General features: G+C 38.7%; 1 protein-coding gene across 7 annotated transcripts in view; it reads left to right on the top strand.

Annotated features, from left to right (window-relative positions):
- SMOC2 (SPARC related modular calcium binding 2) overlaps positions 1-22,439 on the top strand; it is a 150,431-nt gene that overhangs the window by 42,208 nt on the left and 85,784 nt on the right. For all 7 annotated transcript variants that reach the window (XM_072856277.1, XM_072856279.1, XM_072856275.1 and 4 more), the window contains exons 2-4: positions 4,946-5,117; positions 19,973-20,079; positions 21,192-21,291. In XM_072856277.1, coding sequence (XP_072712378.1) covers positions 4,946-5,117; positions 19,973-20,079; positions 21,192-21,291 — 379 coding nt within the window. The remainder of the gene's footprint in view (positions 1-4,945; positions 5,118-19,972; positions 20,080-21,191; positions 21,292-22,439) is intronic.

Below are 22,439 nucleotides of genomic sequence, written 5' to 3' on the forward strand. Positions count from 1 at the left end.
ACTGCTTCATACTCTGACAATTCTAGTGTTAGCAAAGTCCAGTAACAGAGGGATGAAAGATCACTGGGACTGCTGGTGCTAGAGGGGGACACATTTCAACCAGTAGTAAGAACCCTTGGTGTGTGAGATAGGGAAGGAAAATGCTGGAATTCCGTGATGCCTGAAACACATGACAGTAAATAATATTTTATCAACACTTATATTTGTCAAGTGGGTACATGCAGTTTATAGTGAATTTTGGTTTTATTACTCATGCAGTGTATAGTGACTTTTGGTTTTATTAACTGAGGTAAACTCAATAATCAAGATTTTTTCTGATATAGTCCCATTATCATTCTTTCTTCTCACAAATACTACATGAGAATTTAAAGCAGTGCCTAGTATTGAATAGCAGGCCCCTTGGAAATTGGGTGTTGTAAAATGTAATGCTTTGGAAAGGCTGATATAAAATGAAGGCTGTAAAACTTTTTTATGATATTAAAATGTAAAGCAGAAGATAAGTTAAAGCAACTCCAGTTGAGGAGTCGTGCCTGTTAATCTGTAGCATAAGCTCAAATTTGTAGTTGAAAACAGTTTTCTGAAACTTGACTAGGCTGGTTTCTGTGTTATTAGGGGCAGGAACACCTCTCTGTTAAAAGTGGTTTGCTTTTTAATAGGGTTTAACCATAATTGTCCAGTTTTTGCTGGTTGTTCAAAATAATTCCTCCTCAGGTTGGTCAACTGTTATTGTCTTCATCTCAGCTGCTACCAGCATTCAACAAAAATGCTGTTTTAAACTTGTCTTTCAGTGAATCACATGTTTGTACAATAACAGATTTGTTTGTTAAATGAACTTAAAGACAGAAGTAGATGAGCCAGTACTCAGAGTGAGTCACCTTCTGGTCCATCTAGAACTATCTTTCTCTCTCTCTCTAGACTCTCCTATTTTAATCAAAAGGAATATTTTCACAGGAAAGTACAGCTCGAAGGTGTGCATCAGTATGATCCCAGTTTTTGTGTCACTGACTCTGCTTGCTCCTGCTTAAACAAATACCAAATCCTATGAGAAATCCCATAGCCCTTCCTTATTTCAGCATTTTTATTAGTTTTGACATATTTATCGATTCCTTTGGCTACATGTGAGTAAGCAATGCAGGTTTGGATTTGTATCATCTTATGCTGCTGTAATAAAGATGACAATGGAGTATTTTCCAAATGTCAATCACATACTTCCTATCTTTTTTTTTATAAGTACGTTTGCTAGTCTCTCTTGTATGCTGTCTTTTCTCACAGTTGCTTGCCTTTTTGTCCTTCCTGCTCTTAAATCCCTCAGTTACACTAGCTTGGTGGAAATTGTTTAAATGTACAACCCAAATTCTCCAGTGAGGTTTGGCTAACCAACAAGCTATTCAAGTGGTTTTGTCTCCCGGGTATGTCTTCATCCTCTGCTTTTCCAGGTTGCTTGAATATCCTTGAACCCATAATTTACCCTAATCCCCTCTAAGGCTTTGAAATAATAAAATACTTAAATAAAACTCTTTGGATAAATGCCCTTTAAAATATAGCTTTATCTGTGAACTATCACGCTCTCAAGGGAGTGGATTTTGTTCCTCAGATGATTAAGGGGATTTTCTGTCCACTGCGTTACCGTGATTTGTCCACTGCGATCAGGCATACCCCTCAACTCCTGCAAGAACTCAAAACAGAAAAGATGAGGGAAGTCTGGGAAAAAAATGGGACAGAGGCTAGACTGCTGCTCTGTGTGATTTTTTTCTGATGCCTGGGTTCAGTTCCCTGATCTACCACATGATTTTCTGTGGGTCACGAAGCCTTCCTGTGCTTTTGAAAAATAATTCTCTGCTCAACCGAGATGTTGCTGAGGTTAAATTAAGGGTGGCAAAGTGCCTAACCATTAAAGAGGGGTAGTCTTATACACACAGAAAGGCTGTACTCAGGTCCTTACTTCACAGGATAGGAAGAGTGAGATCACTTGACTTGCCATCACCAAATCCACAGGGGAACTCTGAGGCAGAGCAGGCGACTTGGTCCAGTTTTTCTGCCAGAGGCCCCATGTGGTCCATTCTGCCTTGAAAAGTCCTTTTCACAGTCCTAGCTAGGCCTAAGCCTGGAGTCCTGCAGATGCCTCCCAGGCAGGAAAGGGAGGCTTGGAGGACCTCACCGGCCCCTCCCACACTCAGCTCCTCAGGGCACCTGGTCAGGCCCTGGAGACCAACGTAATTTGGAGATTGGTCAGTCATGGAAGCCTGCCTTCACTATTGCTCATTTTGCAGGTAAAGGGAGATTGCTTCAGTTTTCCTCCCTTCCCAGTCAGCTCAGCTAATTATTAATTTATGTCAGCAAAAAGGATCTGTAAAATAGCACCGAAGGGAGTGGGGGAAGGCACATCTCTTCCCCATTTCTGGAGCTCTATAGCTAAATTCCAGAAATAAAGGCTTGGGGTTTGTGTGTAATTTGTGAGTAATTTGCTTCTGAAGCTAATTATTCTTAAAAATGAAAAATTGCTCAAAAACGTCAGGAAAAGGAAGCTTTCCTTTTTATGTTACTGTGCCAGTAAAACATAAAAATTCTGGTCAAAATCCAAGCACATGACTATTATTTTAAAGTGATACCTTTGAGATTGTCTCTCCATTTTCAGGCGTAGTCTCTAGAAGGCATCTGTATTTCCTCACATTAAGTGATAGGAAATGCAAATAGACCACAGTTTAAGGATGAAGATTATGGAAATTTATGAGTCTCTTCATACTTTTTTTTTTGTGTAATAAAATGCAGGGAAACTATATGTAGCAAATGTTTTCTGAATTTTTTAGCTTGTACTACTCTTTCCTACTCAAGTACTACTCTTTGTCCTCTTTTTTTGCTTGAAATTTTCCTCCTAGTAGTCTCAGTTTCTAATCTGAAGTTCAAAATTTTCTGTACCTGAGGGATGATTAAGTAGCACAAATGAACCCAGTGCTTCAGCTGGATAAAGACCTTTTATTAGGTGCCTCCTAATACTTAAGAGAATGATTAGCTCCTGGTAGCTATATGCCTTGCTTAATTTTGTGCTTAGTCAGAGACAGCAAAATGATAAATTCATCTGAGGACTGAGTTTACCTTCTCCCTAGTCCCCGGCTTTTCAGGAGCTCAGAAGATAAAGTACTATCTTTGGTTTTGGCTGGCATGCAGTAGCATCAGAACGGATTAGGTTTTTGGCAGTGTGTTTCAGGGTGAGCAGCTCCTGCTTTTCACAATGCCAAGGATGATGCCAAACTCATCAGCCATGCCTGCAGTCTTGGGGGTGGAGGGAAGAACAGTTAGACCAGGTTCAGTATGGCTTTGTGGCAGAACTAGAAAGGGGAGCATCTGTTGAAATTCATAATGGGAACAACCTAAATTACTTCTGTCAGCCTATACCCACTCACTGTATCCTGGAGGAGACAAGATTGAATTTCTGATAAAGGGAGAATGTGTGGTGCAATGGGCAGAGCTGACTAGGTTTGAGTAACAGGGGCCTTGCAGGGCTCTCCAGTGTGAGAGAAGGACACGAAATGCCTTGTGCCAGTCCAGAATAAAAATACTGTAGCCCACAGGTGACCCACACTAGCGCAAGGACAACCCCCAGGGACTGTGGCCCATGGGCAACCCATGCCAGGGCTCAGAACAGGCTCAAAACAGCAGTCAGAAGTTTTTGTTGGTTGGTAACAAATTAAAAAAAATTATTTGACTCAAGACTCTTGCACACAACACACAGCCTGGTTCAGGTTTTGTCTTTTCTGCTCACCCATGGTGGGGCACTTTGGAATGGCAGCTGAGACTCCATCATGCATGTTATAAGAATGATCTCACTGGAAAAACTGCAAGATTGTTGTGGTTTAACCCCAGCCGGCAACTAAGCACCACACAGCTGCTTGCTCACTCTGCCCTGGTGGGTTGGGGGAGAGAAACGGAATGGTAAAAGTGAGAAAACTCGTGGGTTGAGATAAAGACAGTTTAATAGGTAAAGCAAAAGATGCACACACAAACAAAGCAAAACAAGGAATTCATTCACTCCTTCCCATTGGCAGGCAGGTGTTCAGCCATCCCCAGGAAAGCTGGTGGGGTGGTGTGAGAAGCAGAAAAGGCCTTGACTCTGTGTAAGCACTGCTCAGCAATAACTAAAACATCCCTGTATTATCAACACTGTTTCCAGCACAAATCCAAAACATAGCCCCATACTAGCTACTGTGAAGAAAATTAACCCTATGCCAGCCAAAACCAGCACAAAGCTATATTTCCTTCTTCAATCTTGGCATGTATTTTTATAGGCAAGCATATGCACAAATACAAATATTTCTATGAAATATATCTGAAATTTCTGTTTTGTTGAGGAGTCTTTAGATTTTGAATATGGGCATTGCAAGAATAAATGATCTGTTGTGTTTCATAAGGTGCTTCATAAGGTTCTCCTACCTGGCTCATTTTCTCTTCAGGCCTCTTGCACTGAGGCTATTGGACATATTATGGTTACAATTTTAGATGAGTATTGATGTTAAAAATCCTATTGGCATCTTAGAACAGACTTTTCAGCTTGTTATTGTAGGCTAGTTAGTGCATAGCTAATAAAATAGACAAGTTTCCATTGCTGTCTCATTTTTGTTGTGAAGAATATTTCTGCCATCACCAGTTTTGCTCTAAAGATTCCAAGCTGCTGTTTTCAGCTTCATAATGGTTGCAGGAGATTCAGAGATTTCCTAATTGCGATAGTGGATTTAGTGTATGTTACAGAAATGTTGCAATCACTATCATTTCAAAACAGCAGCTGAGTGACTCCAGGTATGATGGATCAACTAGTATTTGAATAGGCTAAAAAGACAGAGCTTTCTTTTCAGATTTGGGTAATATTTGCATGTGTTCCCTGGGGAAGAGCATCACAGAGCAGTTTTCACATGGGAATAGAATTCCTACAGTTTTAATTTGTTTTTTCTAGTTTTTGAGAGTGGACCAAGACAAAGACAGAGAATGCAGCCTGGACTGTGCAGGTTCCCCTCAGAAATCACTCTGTGCATCTGATGGAAGAACTTTTCTGTCCCGGTGTGAATTTCAACGAGCAAAATGCAAAGACCCTCAGCTGGAAATAGCCTACCGGGGCAACTGCAAAGGTGAGCAAATCAAAGTTTCTCTACACCATAATGAAAGATAATAAACTTTAAATAGTTCTTGAAAATGTCTATGTATTGAAAACTAGGAGTGCTGTACTTGAAGAGCTGTCTAAAAGCAAGTAGGTTGAAATCCATCCTGTTAATTCTATAACAATAGGCTACATAAAGATAAATTAATCTTTATCCATCAGCAAAAATATGACTCTCCCACTCACTTACACTATAATAAGTCACTATTAAGGAAAATGTAAGGTTAGGTCCTTGTTCTGAAGGACTATATCATTGGCAGGCTCAGAGTAACTCTCAAGTTTGTTATCTCCCGAGGTTTCTTGTCTACTGCAGTTTGGTATTTTGAGTTAGAGATGGTCGAATTCAGTCTTGTCCTTCCTAACTGCAATCATTTAGGTAGGGGGGAAAGGAAAAGAAAAAAAAAAGGAAAAATATCTGACTGGTTACTGTTGTTTTGATTTGTTTTAAAATGTAATCCCCCACATAAGTATGCAGAAATTGTAGGATTTTTTTTTTTTTTTACATAACTAAATGTTGTGTAAACCCTCAAACAGCGTAATTCTGAAATTCAGTGAAATGGTTTGTAATGCTCAGAACCCTCACAGCCATTCCTGTCTACATCATCCACTCTTTTACTTCCGACTGCTGTTTAGAGAAACTGTGTGATATGCAATCCTAGCACTTCAGTTCCAATACTTATAAAGTATTCTAAAGTATTCACAGTTAAGTCTTTTCACTTTTAGCGTAGCTTGGTGCTAGAGAAAGCAGTTGTCATGTGACATAATTCCTTACTGAAGTATAGGGTGATTCCCAACACAAAGATCTTATTTTTAAAATGTAAGAATAGCAGTGGTCATAAAGATTTACTTTCCCTTTCTCTCTGTCCAAAAGAGAGGGGCGGGGAGGAAAAAAACCCCAGGGACCACACCGATTCAACCTCTACGAGGCAATTTTCCACATCATCTCTCTCCATTAGCTCCAGCAAACCTCTGAAGCATCAAGACTGCTTCAAAGAAACTTTCTGTCTCATCTTCTGCCTAGATGAAACACTATGCTCATTCTTCAGCTCTTTCATAATAAGCCATTGTATTAGCTGATGGATCTATTTACTTTTGTGAACAAGGGGAGCATAATGAAGCTACCTGAGCCAAAGCTTTTGTTACACTCATGAATGACAGAGAGAATTATTGTACACTTTGTATTTGTTCATTTTATACATTGCAGCATTATACACCTTTATGGAAATTAGTTTTACAGAATGTTTTTCTCTATTTTTTTTTCCTCTTACCATATTGACAATGTCATCTACAAGAAATTTTTTCCATAAAGATGTATTGAATTGCCCTACTGAAGGTGTCCCCAGCAAGGCTGGCAAATTTTTCTGCAGTCAACAACTACTATTTGGAGAAGTGTTTATTTGCTGTTTCTTTATTAATGCGTAGTGTGTCAGTACAATTGTAGACTTGGAATTAGACACCTTAGGCAGCTTAAGTATTGCTAATAGTAAGTACACATCATATCCTCATGAATTAGATGCTTTTAATCTTTCAATTAAATGAATGCAAACATCACTCTACTGTTTAAATATTGTTTCCTTTGATAGGCAATAGGCACATGATTGCCGATAATATACTAGGTCAATATCAGCAAGAGACCAGTGCTCTTTTAATTTTACATTTTCATAGTCTTTCTTATTCAATCACAGTAGTCTTAAATTTTGAAGTGACCAGTGTCTTTATTCCTACTCATGGCTGCAATCATCAGAAATATTTCAAGCTGTAAAAACAAATTTTAGAGAAAAAAGAAAGGATTCATTGGCCTAGCTGCAGTTTCAGTTTTAGCATCGCTAGAGCTACTTTTGATAGTCCCATCAAACGTGCTTCTGAAAGAGCTAAGGAAGTCCTCAGATTAAGACCTCTTTTGAGCCAGTTGCTTTTGAGTGGTGAAATTTGTTGTTGCAGGTGATGCTTGACCAAAGAGCAGAAGGTTGTTTTAGTAGGGCTAACCAAAAAGTGATGGTTCCATTTCAGGGCAACTTTCAAGGTTTCAGAATTTATTTTCATTCCATGTTGGAAAGAAAGCAAATCCTTTTGGAAGTGTTCATCTGTCCCCCTAAAAACAGACACTGCACCCCAGCCCCCCATTAAAACATTGGTTTTGAAGCAAGTTTTGAGGTTGCTAATGCAGGAAAAAGTGAAAAAAACATGCATGTTTGCATGTAGAAATTATGAAGGGAGAAAAGAGATGGTTCCTGGTATAGGATTCACAACATTATATCTGTGTCTGATATTCATCCATCATTGATCAGAAAAGGCAGTCTTAAGTCTGTGTCTGTCTCCTCCTGTCTTCTTCTCAGGTAAAAATCACTGTTCACTTCACAAAAATTTTGCCTGAAAATTAAATACTTCCAGGTATTATTTTAATTAGTTGAAAACATGATAACCAGCTTTTTGTTTGGTTCAGTCTGTTCACTAGAAATCTAAACACCTTGACAGTTTATGTTGACAACCTTTTGGAATAATTTTGAGTCCATCATTTCTTGTTTATATATTCAGAACTGTGATTTTTTTACATCCATAAGGGAGTTTGAACCACCACCAGATTTGTGGCTGGTTTCTCTATGTCTTTTTTCTTGAGAAAGACAAATTTGGATTTACTGTCTTTTCTTCTCTTCAGCTATTCTCAACATTTGTTGACTCTATTTGCTTTTGATAATTTAAATGTCAAAATTACAAAGGGATAGTTTGCTTTAAATATGCTTGCTTTCCTTTCTTAATTCAAGGTTCATTCACAGCAACAGTGTTCAGCTCAGGTAATTCTTTAGCATTGCAAAAGAAACCATTTTTAGGGCCGGTATCTTAAAGCTAAAATGACAGAAAACAGTGGCAGAATTTGTACATTTTTCTTTCCTCGCACTCCTGTCCTTCTAGTTCCTGATGGCTGTAGCAGAGACTGAAAAAGCTTAAGCAAACCTGAAAATGAATGAACCCTGAACCTTCCTCTCAGTTCTGAAAAACAACTAACCTTTGACAAAATAAGCATCAAAATAGACTGTTCTGATAGTGGGCTTTTTTGATGACCTTACAAAGTTTTATAATATTTCTCTTTTTTTTGCAGTCCACTTCCAGGCAGTGCTGGAATCCATTGCTAAGCTTGGAAATGCTATAAGAATTTACAATCTTGTAAAATTTCCAGCCTGCTTTTGCAGTTTCAAAGATCTCAAATAATCTGTGTACACTGTGGATGAACATTCACATTTTTGGATTCTTTTCCAAACAAAATCTAAACTCTGAAGTTCTGGAGATTTGCCACTTGCTTGACACAGACGTTTACTGTGCAATAAGATTATGAATCTAATAAATAAATGTATGTTGACAGCTGAGAAATATTATTTGTGTTAAGGGGACTGTTAAAGTATCACCTGTGATGAGGATCCACTACACGCACACACAAATGCTTCACAGTAAATCTGGCCCAGCATAGCCAAAGAAACAAAACATACAAGAAGTAGAAAAGCAATATGATTGCTTTTAAGCTGGTCAGAAAGACACAGAGGCTATGTCTACACTAATTAATTAAGCAGTGCCAGGACACAGTGTGACTGCCTATGCAGGTAAGCTGGTAGAGTGCTCCCTGTTGCACTTTGAGCACAGGCCAGCTAGCACTTTCCTGAGGACTGTATCTGCATGGCTCGGAGGGTAGATGGGCCAGGGACTGTTCCCAGTAGGCAGCATGCACAGAGCCACCTTCTTTTAGGGGTTTAAGGCTGTTCAACCTGAGAACTGAACCTAACTACTCTTACAGGACTGCCCTGATACATGCCAGGGTAGATCATATTAGTCATAGGTATTCCTATGACTAATACAAACTTGGACACAAGTCCTTTAGCTCTCAGTCTTGTTCCCTCCACTATAGGTGGTGAGGATGGGACTGGAGAGCTCTGGATGTCACACAGGAAGGCTTTGTAGCTTACAGAACTGAGCCTTTGATACTCTTTGTCAGTGCATGCAAAAAGTACAAGCTGAAGTTTCTTAGTCTTGAAAATAGGACCAACCATGCAGAATTACCATGTCTACAAAAAAAAAAAAAAAAAAAAAGGGAAAAGCCTTGTTCTAAAAAGGGAAAAAACCCCTTTAATTTATATCCCTGAACAATGCAGCTGTCCATTATGAGCACTGCAGTCTCCTGTAGGGCCAGTAGCTACTGTTTTATGTTTAATGGGGATTTTACATGATTTGGAACGTGGTATAGGTTACTCCAAAAGGTTGTGCTTGTATGGAAACTGAAATGCACAAGACATCAGTTAAAAGCTGGGCTAGGCATTGCTGAGTGAAGATTTAATTCTTTATCTCACAAATATAAGGCTGAATGTCTGTCACAAATCATGACAGATGAGACTATCTCAAACTAATTTTTTTGTTTTTTTCGTGGAGCATCTTGTCCATGCCATATGAAGAAGTCTGGTTTGTTGTTGTTGTTGTTTTCCTCCTATAAGTGTTCACAATTACTCTGTAAAATTTAGCCTTATCACTGTGGAATGGCATTGTACAAAGAATATTCAAATTTTCTGTTATCATGACAATTTTGCATTATAAATACAAAAAAAAAAAGAGAGAATGCTTCAACTAATTTCTGCAAACTCCTATCAGTTTCCCCTATGCTCAAAGCAATAGAATTTTTCTATCAGGTTTGCTACCCTATTTATTCCCCACTACCGAACAAGTTTTTTCCCATGAACTTTGAAAATGTGAACTCATATTTTTCCTGCAGCAGTTTTCAAATAATGTTAGGCTTTTCAAGTAGTCTTCTGTGACAGTAAATAATGTGTATTAACTTTTAAACCTGAAATTATGATGCTGGGTGGAGACGAGTGGGATTGAAGGTTTTTGCAATAAAATTGTGCCTTTTTTTGACATGACAACAAGCTGTAGCCCTAGCTAGGTTAGTGGAAGATTTTCCTATGGGATCAATGGAGTTTTTCAGAGGCCAGAAACTTCGAATAATTCCATTCCTGTTGGACAGCTTTTAATCTCCCATCTCAGAAATTTCAGGTCTCAAGTGTAGAAAGTCTGCTAGCTGATTGCATCTTGTTCAAAGTGAGCAATATCTGTAACAGGAGTGTCTAGTGGAGGGACCACAGTTTTCCTCTCTAATGGACCATCAAGTGAACAGTGACTAGTGGCCAGCAGCAGTTCAATTTGCGGTTTTGCTAGTGGTGTAAGGGTGAATTGGAACAGGTGGCACTAGTTCATCTGGGGTAGTTTGAACTTTATTTAAGCTCTTTATATGAATATTTGCTGAGATTTAGGCAACTTGTCAGGAGGAAGCTGAAGAACATGTGCAATGCCTGTGACTGAATTTTGAATGTCTGTGGCTACTGGGAATGTTTCAGCTGAACATCAAAGCCTCTATGTCCCATGGAGATGTCCCTCTCAGAGTTAGCTAAGAGGAGGTCCTGTTGGTTTAACTAAAGTTTGCCCTGAAAGTGGTCTGCAAGCATTGCAGGATAATGCACTCAAAAATGCCTTTTTTTTTTCTTTTTTTCTTCTTTTTCTCTTCTTATTCCTTAAATAACGTTAAGAATACTTGTTCCCTTTCTCAGTTTGTTTCTAAGTGAATGTACCAGGTCCATAATTGGGGCATTGGAGACTAATATTCTGAATGTATCGAGCAAGTGGCTCAGTAATATTATTTGGTATTCTGACATTGTGATCAATGGAAAAACAAATTCACGTGTACAGTCCTGCCAGCATACCTCTGCCTTAACACGGAGTTCTTGAAACATCCCAGCTGAGGTGCTTGGTTTTCTTGGCTTCTCTACCAATACTTTGCTAAAATAATGGCTGGAGCTTTGATATAAACTGTTGATCACTGTAAAATCGCAACTGCCAACTCACATCACATTTCCTTACTTCGCTGTCATCATGTAGCAGCAACCCGGGTTTACAGTGAACTGTTAAACTGGACTTGGGACACATCTCTGAGTGGTCCATACTCAAAATGGCAATGTAAGGAGCTTTACACAGAGTGATATTTAATTTGTGAGTGGCTTGGCATTTAGTTTGGCTGGCACTCAATGTATTCAGTATTTGCAGAGGTGGCCCCATTAGGGCCCTGCTGCTCCGTGAGCACACCAGGGATAGCCATCACATGCAGTAGTGTCATTGTTATTCTATAATTATGTAGATCCCCTTTCTCCATTCGAAACCCTGGATAGCTCATGTTTAGCTGAATTCATTTATGGTATCTTAAAGAGCCTGGCTGTTTAAAAATGCCATTCTTTTATGGGGTATCATAGACATAACAAAAGGTACTATCTTCATTCTCATGATCACATAAAGAACTGAAGCACATCAAAATATGAGTGGAATTTCCCATAAATCAGTATTTTACCATTTGCTATTTACTTTCCTTAAAGAGAGACACACCCAGCATTTGTTTCATTAAAATGGGGCTTTCAGCAATAGTGAAAAGTTTCACTCATTTGGACTATTACTACAATGAGTCAATGAGTGAATTAAGGACATGGATCAATAATTTGAAATTATATGAATTAAGGTACCTTTCTGTCCTTGGTTAAACATGCTGATATGGTTTTCCTTTTGTGAAGAGAAAGGAGGACATCACTGGGCAGTAGTTTTTTTGGGCTCGTAAATTAGTCTTGGTCCCATAATTCGTGAATCTAAGCATCATTTGAGGAAACATTACTGTTGCCTCTTAGCTAAAGAACTGGGTTGTGGTTTCTGAGTGCACAACTTATCCTCTATTCCCACGGAGGCTGCCCTCAAGCTCAGGTTTGCCTGTGAGCTGGGTGTGAGCTCGACATGTGCTCGCAGTGCCTGAGCACATCCCTTAGGTCAGCGTGTAGGCAGGGACATTGGCTTGGCCAGTCCACCTGCTGCCTGGAAGGAAGCCCTGTGGGCTGCATTTGGGAGGCAGAACATGCTCCTGAGATGTTTCATTTGGAGAGAGAAAGACGTAGTGAGTAGGTTTGGTTCTTTTCCTAACTGAAATGAGTGAAAGTGGGAGTGGACCAAGGTGTCAGTCTATAAAATAAACCTGAACATACACTGGGAGCTTGCATAGTCTGCAGATTGAAAGCAGAACAGTTTTCATTTGTCCTCATCACCTCTCCTTTTTCTCCTCTCCTTTTTCTTTTTTCCTCATATTTTATGAAATAGAAAAAAGAAAAAAAGGAAAAAAAGGATGCAGGGTTTTTTATTATTTAGGAAAAAAATATTAAAATGACAATGTATTAAGAAGTGGTATCAGTTTGAGGTTTTTTGAAAATGAACTTTCTGGGAAAAAAATTATTATAAGACAGACTTTTATCTTAAAATACTTTTAGCTAGGAACTGTCTCCTCCTTTTTCAGATATATTTTCTCACTGTAGGCACTGTGTTTAATCTGTAGGATGACTGCAAGTTTCCAGACTGTAATGCTGGCAATCCTGATACAAACAGTGTTCAGCCCCAACCTTACGTTGGTTTTGAATCTTCATTTATGTTATGTGTCAAGCTGTTACGTAACAAGCCACTGTAGTAAAAGTGTTAATCTGAGAAACATAATATTCAACATATTGGTGAACTAAAGGTATCTACATCCAGAAGTTATAATTTATGTAGCCTCTGAAAGCAAGAGGAGTTGTCTTCTGATTATACTTCCTAGTAGGTATTTAATGGGGGTGGATAAAGGTTTAAGTAACTTTGGAATATTTTTTGTGGAATATCCTTTGCTCTTTTAAATGTGTCTACTGGTACATGGAACACAGAACAAGTAATACTGAAATAGTATCCACAATTTGCTGGAGGTGGAATTTATCTCTTCTTAAAATACTTAATTTTTCTTGATAATATTTCTCCAAGCAGAATTTGCCAAAGCCAGACTACACAGAAACAAGGCATATAAGAGCATTCTTAGGCACAAAAAAGGTATCTTTTTAGAATCAAATATGCACTACTGCAATTGTGTGAAAGTAATCTTTTTTTCATTTTGTGGAGTTTTCATTTCTGCTCATGTATTTTCAATTTAAGTTTCAGGTTTAATATAAAATGAACATCTTAAAGCAAATGAAGTAGAAACTACTAGTGCTAAAGCGATAATACTGCACTGAAGACTAGGAACCACAAAGAGTTGCAAGCCTTCTCAGATTTTCAGTGCAAGAATTATAAATTGGCCCATATTAGACTTCTCCAAACTATTTATCAAATCTCTGTTTCACTTAGAAAGCCTAGTCTAGCATTTGGAATGTAAAAAACCAGAAAGCTGTAGCTTTAGTTTTTCTTGTAAATATTTGATTCCATTCTAGTCAGACTGTATCTCTCCAAATGTGACTGTAAGCAAATTGAGAGAAATATTATTGTGCCAAGAAGGAATCCAGCACAGCATTCCTTATTTTATCTTAAAGCTTAGTTATCTAAATTGCTAGGTGGTTGCAAAATGTGGGGGAAAAGAAAAAAACCCCCAAAAACAAACAAACAAAAACAACAAAGAAACCCCACACTGCCTGCCTCTGTTAGATGCCAATAGAGGAGAGTTTGGGCTAAGATTGCTCTGCTGTTTTGTTTGAATCCAGAATGCAGCAATAAAAATAAACAGTGAAAGGGTCAGCCAGCTCTTGTCATGAAGCAGCAAGTCTTTATTTTATGGCTGTGTCAGGCTAAATGTCTGTGCTGACATCCTTTCCAACCCAAGAGGTTAATAATCTCTGCATCTTTGAAACTGAAACTTTGAGCACTTATCGCTTGCTATGTGTTTCCTATCACTAGAGGCTACAGCTACTTATATGTTTTGTTGGTAGACATGATGAGTTCTTTGGAATATACATTAACCTAGGTCAAATATCATAGAAAATTTTCATGTTATGAGTAGTTTATGCCTTATAAACCAAATGTTGTCTTGTGCTCTGAATAAAATATTTTTGTGCTAAATTACCTACAAATTAAGACCATTGACTTTTATCATATCACTACCAGTTAGCAAAAGGGTACAGCAGTGGGAAAGAAACACAGAAGTAGAAAAAAATTCTGGTTCATTGTTAGGACAACTCAGTAAAGTGCTCAGGTGGATAGCTAACTTTAAAGAGCTTGTTGCACTGTATATTTCTAAATTTAAGGGCAAGTAAGTGTATATAGGTATTCTGGCATAATGGAGGCACAGTAAGGGAAACCTACAGAGAAAGTGAGATGTATTTGGATTATGTGTGTCTATACTAGGTCTGCTTGTTCACATCTATGTTACTTTAGAAAAGCTTTCTCTTTGGCGTAAGAACAGCTAAGTATCTGTGGAAAGCCCTCAAGGGAACTTTTTCTTCAAACGATTAAGTTTAACCACTTTATAAGTAGTTTTAACAAAGTGATAAATGTTTCTGATCTGTTCAACAGGATATTCCATCTATAATAAAATAATGAAGTAAACTGCGAAGTGTATTTTGTGCATAAATACATAACAAGCCCGTGTCACGCACAGTAATCTCTTTGAAAGCAAGCAAAGTCTGCTCAGTGTATTGGGACTGGGAAAGGTACTTTTATTCGTACTGAAATATATAGCAAACCAAGAACTACCAGATGAACTAAATCAAAATCTCTTTGCAGGAGATTTATCTATTCTTTTGGCACGCTGTGTACTTTTCCATGAGAGAATCTGGGTTAGATCTTCCTGTGGAGCCCCAAAATTGATGTAAATTCAATTGTATTAAATGTCATTTTAGAGATGGCGTTTACACCCTTGATGAGTTTGTGTCATTGTTTTAAAGATAAACTTCTACTTTGCAGTAATAAACTTCTCTCTGTGTGATATATTATTCAAGGATTAGCCAGCAGAGTTGAAGTTGATGGATGTTTTATTTTTTTTCCGAAGTTCAGTGTTTTTGGTGCTGCACTGTTGGAAATAAGGCATAAAATGAGATTAGTTCCAAGTCAGTCCTGTGCTATTTGTGAGGTTAATTCTGTTTCCGGAATTTCCTTGGGTACTGCAATTTCCTATTGACTTCAGTGCTATTGCAGGAAGTCCTGTGCTCCCAGGTGTCATGCATGACAGAATCTGGTTCTGGATCCTGCAGCGGTGTACCGGCACCACTTCACTTCATAGGTGAAAGGCTTCCCTATTGCATATAGAAGCTTAGCACAGAATTAAGATGTCTTTATATTTCACCTCTGCCTTCCAGACACTGGTCTCCTTTGGAAGCCAGAATTGTCACCAGAGCAATTCAGAAAGACCTGCCCAAGCAGCTACAACTCTGTAAGCTCCTCAGTTCTGTGTATTTCTGTCCACTCCCATGCCCCCATTTTTGTCTTCAGTTATACATCCCAAAATGTATTTGTCTTCTTAAACCTCTACAGTTTTGCAGTTCTGGTACTAAGTCACAGTGGTACAATCAACACACTGGCCAACATACTGTACTAAAATGCATCGAGCCCCATATCAACCCAGTTTGACAACTAATACAGTCCAAGTGAGCTAATTTAAGGTAAACTCGTGCATCTTCATTCTTAGTTTCTATGCCAGGATAATTTTTTTTCCCAGCAAGATTCTGGGATGTAAAAGCCTGTTTACCTGGAGTTGAGAGGATAAAGTATCACTGACTCAGTCATTGACATAATTCAAAATTACAGCTGGGCATACATATCTGCAAAATTAGTTTTTCCCATTGTCTGAGTATAGGCAAATAAGGCCTCATTTCAGCCAGCTTTTTACAGGTCTTAGAACCAAATGGTCTTTTTACCAGGTCATATACCAGATTCTGGCTTGAGCCCGCTGACTCCCTTATTAATACTTAAGCTAGGGAAGGAAATAAAGTACAGTGGGAATTCTAGTCAGAAACCAGTAACAGTTTCAAGCCTCTTATTTTTCTGCTAGGTGGTTCCAAAAGTTTAAACAAAAACAGATCTAGAAAAAAAAGCTTTTTTTTTTTAGAGCTAGAAATCCAGTATAACAACAGTGAAACAAGGCTGACTTGTTCCAGTGATGCACAGCATTGCACAGTGCTTTTCATCCTTCCAACACCTTGCAGACTTGGAGTCCCCTCTGCTCTCAGGTTGTTTGTCACCAGTGTGACGCCGTTCACCCCAAAAGAGTTTGGTCTGCTTTGGTCAGGGTCCACGATGATCAAAATCAAAGCTGTGGGCTGATTAATCAGCACAGAGGTACCAGGTAAGTCTTACCACCTTTCGTTCTTGGTCTTAATTTCAAAATAATCAGGGTCCCTCCTGATCTGAATTATTCCTGTTCTAGCTAAAGAGGAAAGTTGAATCTGTATGTGAGAGACTTCACTACTATCCCCTTAGATGTCAATATTCCTATAAACTTCCTTCTGGCAAGACACTTAAGCCTAGACTCATCCTACTAATTTGAGATTCATATGAGTCATATTCATTAGTTACACTTGTGCAAGGTGCACAGAGGGTTCTGTAGACAAGAATTGTCTGGGTGCGCTCAAAGGACTTTGCACAGCAAGTCCCAGATTTGGCTCCACTGAGCGAGCATGAGCAATCACCATGTGGAAGGTTCATTTCCCTATGGATTAGGATCTCACCCATCACTGACTTTTGCCTGTTAGGAGCTGCAAGGTCTCCCTACATCTATCTCTTGTCTGATATTTTGATGCAAGCTCATGTTTCAGCCTTTCTCCCAACCACAGCAAGAATTAATTTTCTCATCCTTTTTCAGCTGTTATTTTACATAGATGTCTAGCACTTAAATCTCTTTAATTCTTCTTTTCCTTTGGAAAATTTGTTTGAAATCATGCAGTAGATTTAGAAGGTATTGCAACCAGGACACAGAGGCAGATGCTGAGATGGTGTAATCTTACAAATTTATTATAAAAATATTATAACTTCTTTTGGCTTCAGTGATGTTTTATTTGGAAGGAATTTAGCTCCTCTGAATTAGTAATCTAATGTTCATTAGTATTCTGAGGAATAATGCTTTTATATGTCTTCTTTTTGTCTTGATCACCCTATTACATTTCTTCTATCAGGTTTGGACCACATCTCTATGTCACAGTTATTCCCCTGTGGCAATACCTTGGTGATATAAAGAAAACAGAACTAGGAATGTTTTGGGTATACACAGTTTCAGATGCTTAAATTGATAAGAGGTCTTCCTCATGGGTTTATTTTGGGTATACTGAAGCACAGTAATGCCCCACAGCTTTAAAATGTTTCCATGGTTATATAATAAAAAATAAGGCTTCAAATGTGAATTTTATATTCCACTAAATTTGGTCATTGTTGATTTTAAAGCATATTAGATCATCCACAAATAGGAGGCCTTTAGAGCATCAGGCTGTTTAGTAACAAGTGGTGGACAGTTTTGGAGAACTCCTCTTTCTCCTTGGCATGTTTTTATGACATTCAAATATTAGAGATAATTTACAACTCTGCTGGTACTATACCAGAGACCTTATGTGATGGAATTTATATCACTTTTCCTTTTAGACATTTAAACCACATGTCATTCTAGAAAAACGAGGACAGAGGTCCAACAAAGGAGTGATTTATTTTCAGTTAAAATACTAGCTACATTAAAACCACATGTTATTAAGTACTCTATAACCAAACCATGCTCAGAAGAAGGCTTAGGACACTAAAGCTTGCTTAAAATGTTTCTCTTTTCCCCCCAAATCTTTGTCAGTGCATACATTAACAGACCTTACCTGAGCTGCACAGTACATTGGCTATAATTTTCCCTCGATGAAACAAATTATTAAAGTACCAGACTACAAATTAATTCAGTTCCTTGTTATTTTTATCACATTTCTGGATGGTTGAACTTTTCTGTCCATTTTAGGTGACATTGCATCTCTGTGAATACCCCTCCTGAAACAGCATAACACCATTAAGGTTGTTAAGACTGAAACATTGTTTTTCAAAGTGAAACAACTTGTATTTTGGGCATTTTACCAACATGAACTCTCTTAATGCTCCTGTGAGAAGAGTAAACTAATGAACAGAAGCAGTGGACATGAATCCAAGACCAGAAGGGAAATCGATATTAAGATTAGAATTAAGGGGCCCCAATTTTGTTTTCAGGATGCAGATGCTGAGGACCAGTTTCTGTCCTTGTTATGCTACACTTACACATCAGATTGCCTAGGACTTGAATGGAATTTTTTTATCCTAATGTTGCCAGGCGAGTTGTCCAAAGCTCAGTGGAGATAACCAGTGAAGGATTCATCCTGTACAAAGGACTTCTGCAGTTGCACCAAGCTTCCATGCTGGTTCTGTGCATGTGTGTCTGAATGATACTGGCACACAGAGGGTGCTTGGGGGAATGGGAACTTAGCTGGCTCACCTGTATGCTCCTGGGGATTGTTAAGATGCCAAAATCCTATCAAGTTATGCTGGTATCAAATGAGGAAGCAAAAGTGTTGTTGCCTCACTGTTCAGATTCTGTTCAATGTGCAACTTGCATGGACAAGAAAGCCTGTCCCTGTGCTTTCTACGAATGGCACAAACATTCACAAATCACCACAACACCCCTGTCTCACAGGTAATCACTGAACAGTTTTAGCCCTAGAAAGGAACTAGCCAGTTACTGTCAAACAGTCTTTAAACAAAGCGGGGATCAGAAGCAGCAAATTTCTCTGCTTGTATGCTTGAGATCATTCTAATTCAGATATTACAGTCACATCTTGAAATCATTAATACTACCTTAAGCTTGCCGGGTATTCTCATGTGTCCTGAAACTGCTTAGCTCAAGCAGATCCTGAAATATTGATTCTGCATCAGCAACATGCTAAAATTTGTAAAGGCTTTAAACAAAAAAGAGTACATGGTATGTGTCTTTTCTCACCCTTTGGCTGCCTAATTGAAATGTAGTATATGTATTAGACAATATAATATATTAAACTATAGAAACTGTACTGAATTAAAGCAGTATAGTTTGCTACCTTGTCTTGGATGGAGACCAGTACCAAGTAATGCAGGAGGTGGTGCAAGAAACCACACAGTGGACAAAAAAGGACCATGTGGTAGGCATTGACTTGTGCCACGTTTAAATCATAAACTATTACAGTAAATTTTAGCATAATATTAATTAAGGATGTCCAAAATTATTATTCATCACTTCCCTAACAAGCCGCTCTGCTGTACAGTATATTTTATTTTATTTTTTTTCACCAGCCTGGTCAGCATATCTGTAGTCACAACTGAGATCGCTGCCTAACTGAAGTAAATGGCGTGTAAACTCACAGTAGGAAATACAAGGCAGCTATACTGCTGCCGCCTGCTTTGCCTTTCCTGAAGCACTAGAAAGCTAGTGCTGCCACCAGCACTGAAAGAATATTGTGGGGTACAAAGTGGCAGCTATTGCCATGTTAAATTGATAGGAGAAGCCCACTTTGGGCTTCTGCCCTTTGGCAGCAGTTGGAGCAGCAAAGTTGTATCTCCAGGCGTCTGTCCACCTCATCTCCCAGTTCTGTCCTTCCCCTCTGTACTTCACTTTGTGGCCTCTTGTCTTTGAGGTGGCAAAATTTCAGTTTTGTTTACTCTGCTTGGCAGCATGAGCACATCTGAGCGATCCAAAAGGACTCACAGGTTAGACAGGCAGTCAAAGGTTGGAGGAAGAACATCATTATCCTAGTGATTCACATATGATACCCAGCAAAAAATGTTACTATCATGGAGGTGAATGAGGTGAATTAGGACAATATTGCCCAGCAGTTACTGTCTTCTACTGTTTTTGTCTCCTAAAATAATGCAAGTGATTGTACATTTTCCCTGATTATAATTCTGGTTCTCTTTATGTGGGTCTCAGAGCCTTCTTCCTCTTTCTTAATTTAGGTTATCACCTATCTTTTCTTTATATTGCATCTTCCAACTGACTTGTCTTCTCCCTTCCTCTAGATGTTTCCAGATGCGTGGCTGAGAGGAAGTACACCCAGGAACAAGCTCGCAAGGAATTTCAACAAGTGTTTATCCCAGAATGCAATGACGATGGCACATACAGTCAGGTTGAAAATTTTTCATTCAGTATCTTGCATGACTGGAAAGTCAGAATATGTGTGTTTGCAGGGGATGAAGAAGAGACAAATGTAATCAAGGGAAATGTAATTCCAAAATGAAATGTAATTTGTGATAACGCTGATGTTAAAAAATGGAAGGAAAATTCATCTTCTGGGCTGAGTCCTTGTTCTTTTTTTCAGAGTTGGCCAGCAAAAGAGCCAAATATTACCATTGTTCATGTGATACACTCCCTGTTCTTCTAGGCTGAGGCAGCTGAGTCACTCCTGTAGCCCCCTGAATACTCATCAGATGGTAAAATGCTTGGAATTTCTGATCTGTTCCCGATTCCAACCAGAAATCTTGTGACCAAAGTCCATATCTTAGTGCTAAAGCATGAATCATACAGGATTCTTCCCTATTCTCAGTTGAATTTCTGCACAAGCATATGATCTGAGACTAATTTACTTAGGTTAGATCATGGAATTCAGAAAGGATGCAGTTAGAAGCTTATCCTGTGATATATATCCCAATCAAGATCACCGTCTCCTGCCTGTGTACTGCATTTCAGTTGCAGAGTTGTGTAGAAGACAATCCTTCTTGTTTTAAGCATGGTGAAGGAAGTGATATTGGCCCTGCATGCAACTGATTTCTAAGAAGAATTCCAAGAGTTTCCTTTCTGACAGCTTGGGATATGAATAATGCTGGCAGAAGCACTCTGTCCTGCTCCTTCAGTGGGCGGAACAATATGTTCTCTATGTGGAAAGAAATCCGAGATTGCTTGGTTCAGGAACAGTTTATGTGTCCCTTGAGGAACTTTGTTGTGAGGTTTTCATAACACCTGCACCTCACTCTTCTGAAATAGGAAGTAAACAACCACATATTTCAATAGTTTTCTCTTCCATTGGATTCTGAAGGACCTACCACACTTTGCTTGAAATAAACTCTTCTTCATGATAAAGAATCATAAGTAGGACTAAGATTAGGTCCATTATGGTTTATTGTTCTGGTTTTTGCCAATATAGTTTGCCGGACTAGTCTTTTGTACTCCTGTGTCATGGACGCTGTGGGATAACAGACATATGTCTAACAAACTGCACGTGGTTCATGTCATTTCTGACAGGTTCAGTGCCATAGTTACACTGGATACTGCTGGTGTGTCACTCCCAATGGTCGTCCTATCAGTGGTACTGCTGTGGCCCACAAAACTCCCCGGTGCCCAGGTAAGACTTGTTTGGCTGGCCAGGTTATGACATTGTCTCATGAACAGTAGAGTTTATCTGTGGCATCTGATTAGACTTAAGGAAAAAAATTCTTCACTGGAAGAGTGGTTCAGCCCAGAAACAGGTGCTGGCGGAAGCTGTGGACTCCCTATCCTTGAGGATTTGCAAAACTCAACTGGACGAGGCTCTGAGAAAGTTTGTCTGGCTTTTAAGCTAGCCCTGCATGAGTTCAGAGGTGACTCCCTCTCTAAACCTTCCTGTGATTCTATGATCCATCTACTTTATTTGTACTATAATCTAGCTATTGAAGGGGTTTTCTGCAGGGGTTATTTGTATGGTATTTTTGTGTCAATATATGAAACCGTGCAACTGACTTGCTGAGGTAGTCCTTTCTTCATGTTGAAACTCTCTTGCACGTAAACTTATTGCAAAAAATTTCAGAGGGCTTTGCCTTTTCAATATTTTAAGTATTTAGAGTAAAGAAAAAAACCCTACCCCTCAAAAAAATATGGACTGTGTCCTTATTTGTAACATAGCCCAATGAAAGAACTCCCACAGCAAATCCCATGAATGACCAAATCCAGAGGAGAAATAAAAATGAAACAAAGCATTAAGAACATAATGGAATCATTGTCTGTATAAATTAATTGGCAAATCAAACTCATTGCCATGTGTACTGCCCTTTGTCTTTCATCAGGACAATTAACAGGTTCACTGGTTTTTAGGAATTTACTTCTGACCCTATTTCATTGACATTGATAATAAATATAAATCCCCAGTGTATGAACAGTTACCAGAATTGCTATTCATCTTCCTTGAGGCTGACAGAATGGCACAGAAACACTTGAGCTGTATGTATTGCATTTTTGTTTGTGCTGCAGCACCATTCTCTGTCAGAGAGAAGAAGAAATAGCTTTTAAAAGCTAACCCTGTGACATAAATGAAGCTGAAAAAAAGTACCTTAGAGCCTTTGAGGGAATTCACATGGTCTGATCTACTTCAATTGTTCAAGCACAATATTGATGTTTTTAATAAAGAGATGGAGGAAGGAAGGGAGCACAGAAAGTTTCAACAAAGATTATAAAAAGTTAATTCCACTTTTAAGGTCTGTCTTGTTTAAACGATTTGCAGAATCTTCCATGCATCTT

The sequence above is a fragment of the Ciconia boyciana genome, chromosome 3 (assembly GCF_034638445.1).
Source record: "Ciconia boyciana chromosome 3, ASM3463844v1, whole genome shotgun sequence".
In the NCBI taxonomy this organism is placed as follows: domain Eukaryota; kingdom Metazoa; phylum Chordata; class Aves; order Ciconiiformes; family Ciconiidae; genus Ciconia; species Ciconia boyciana.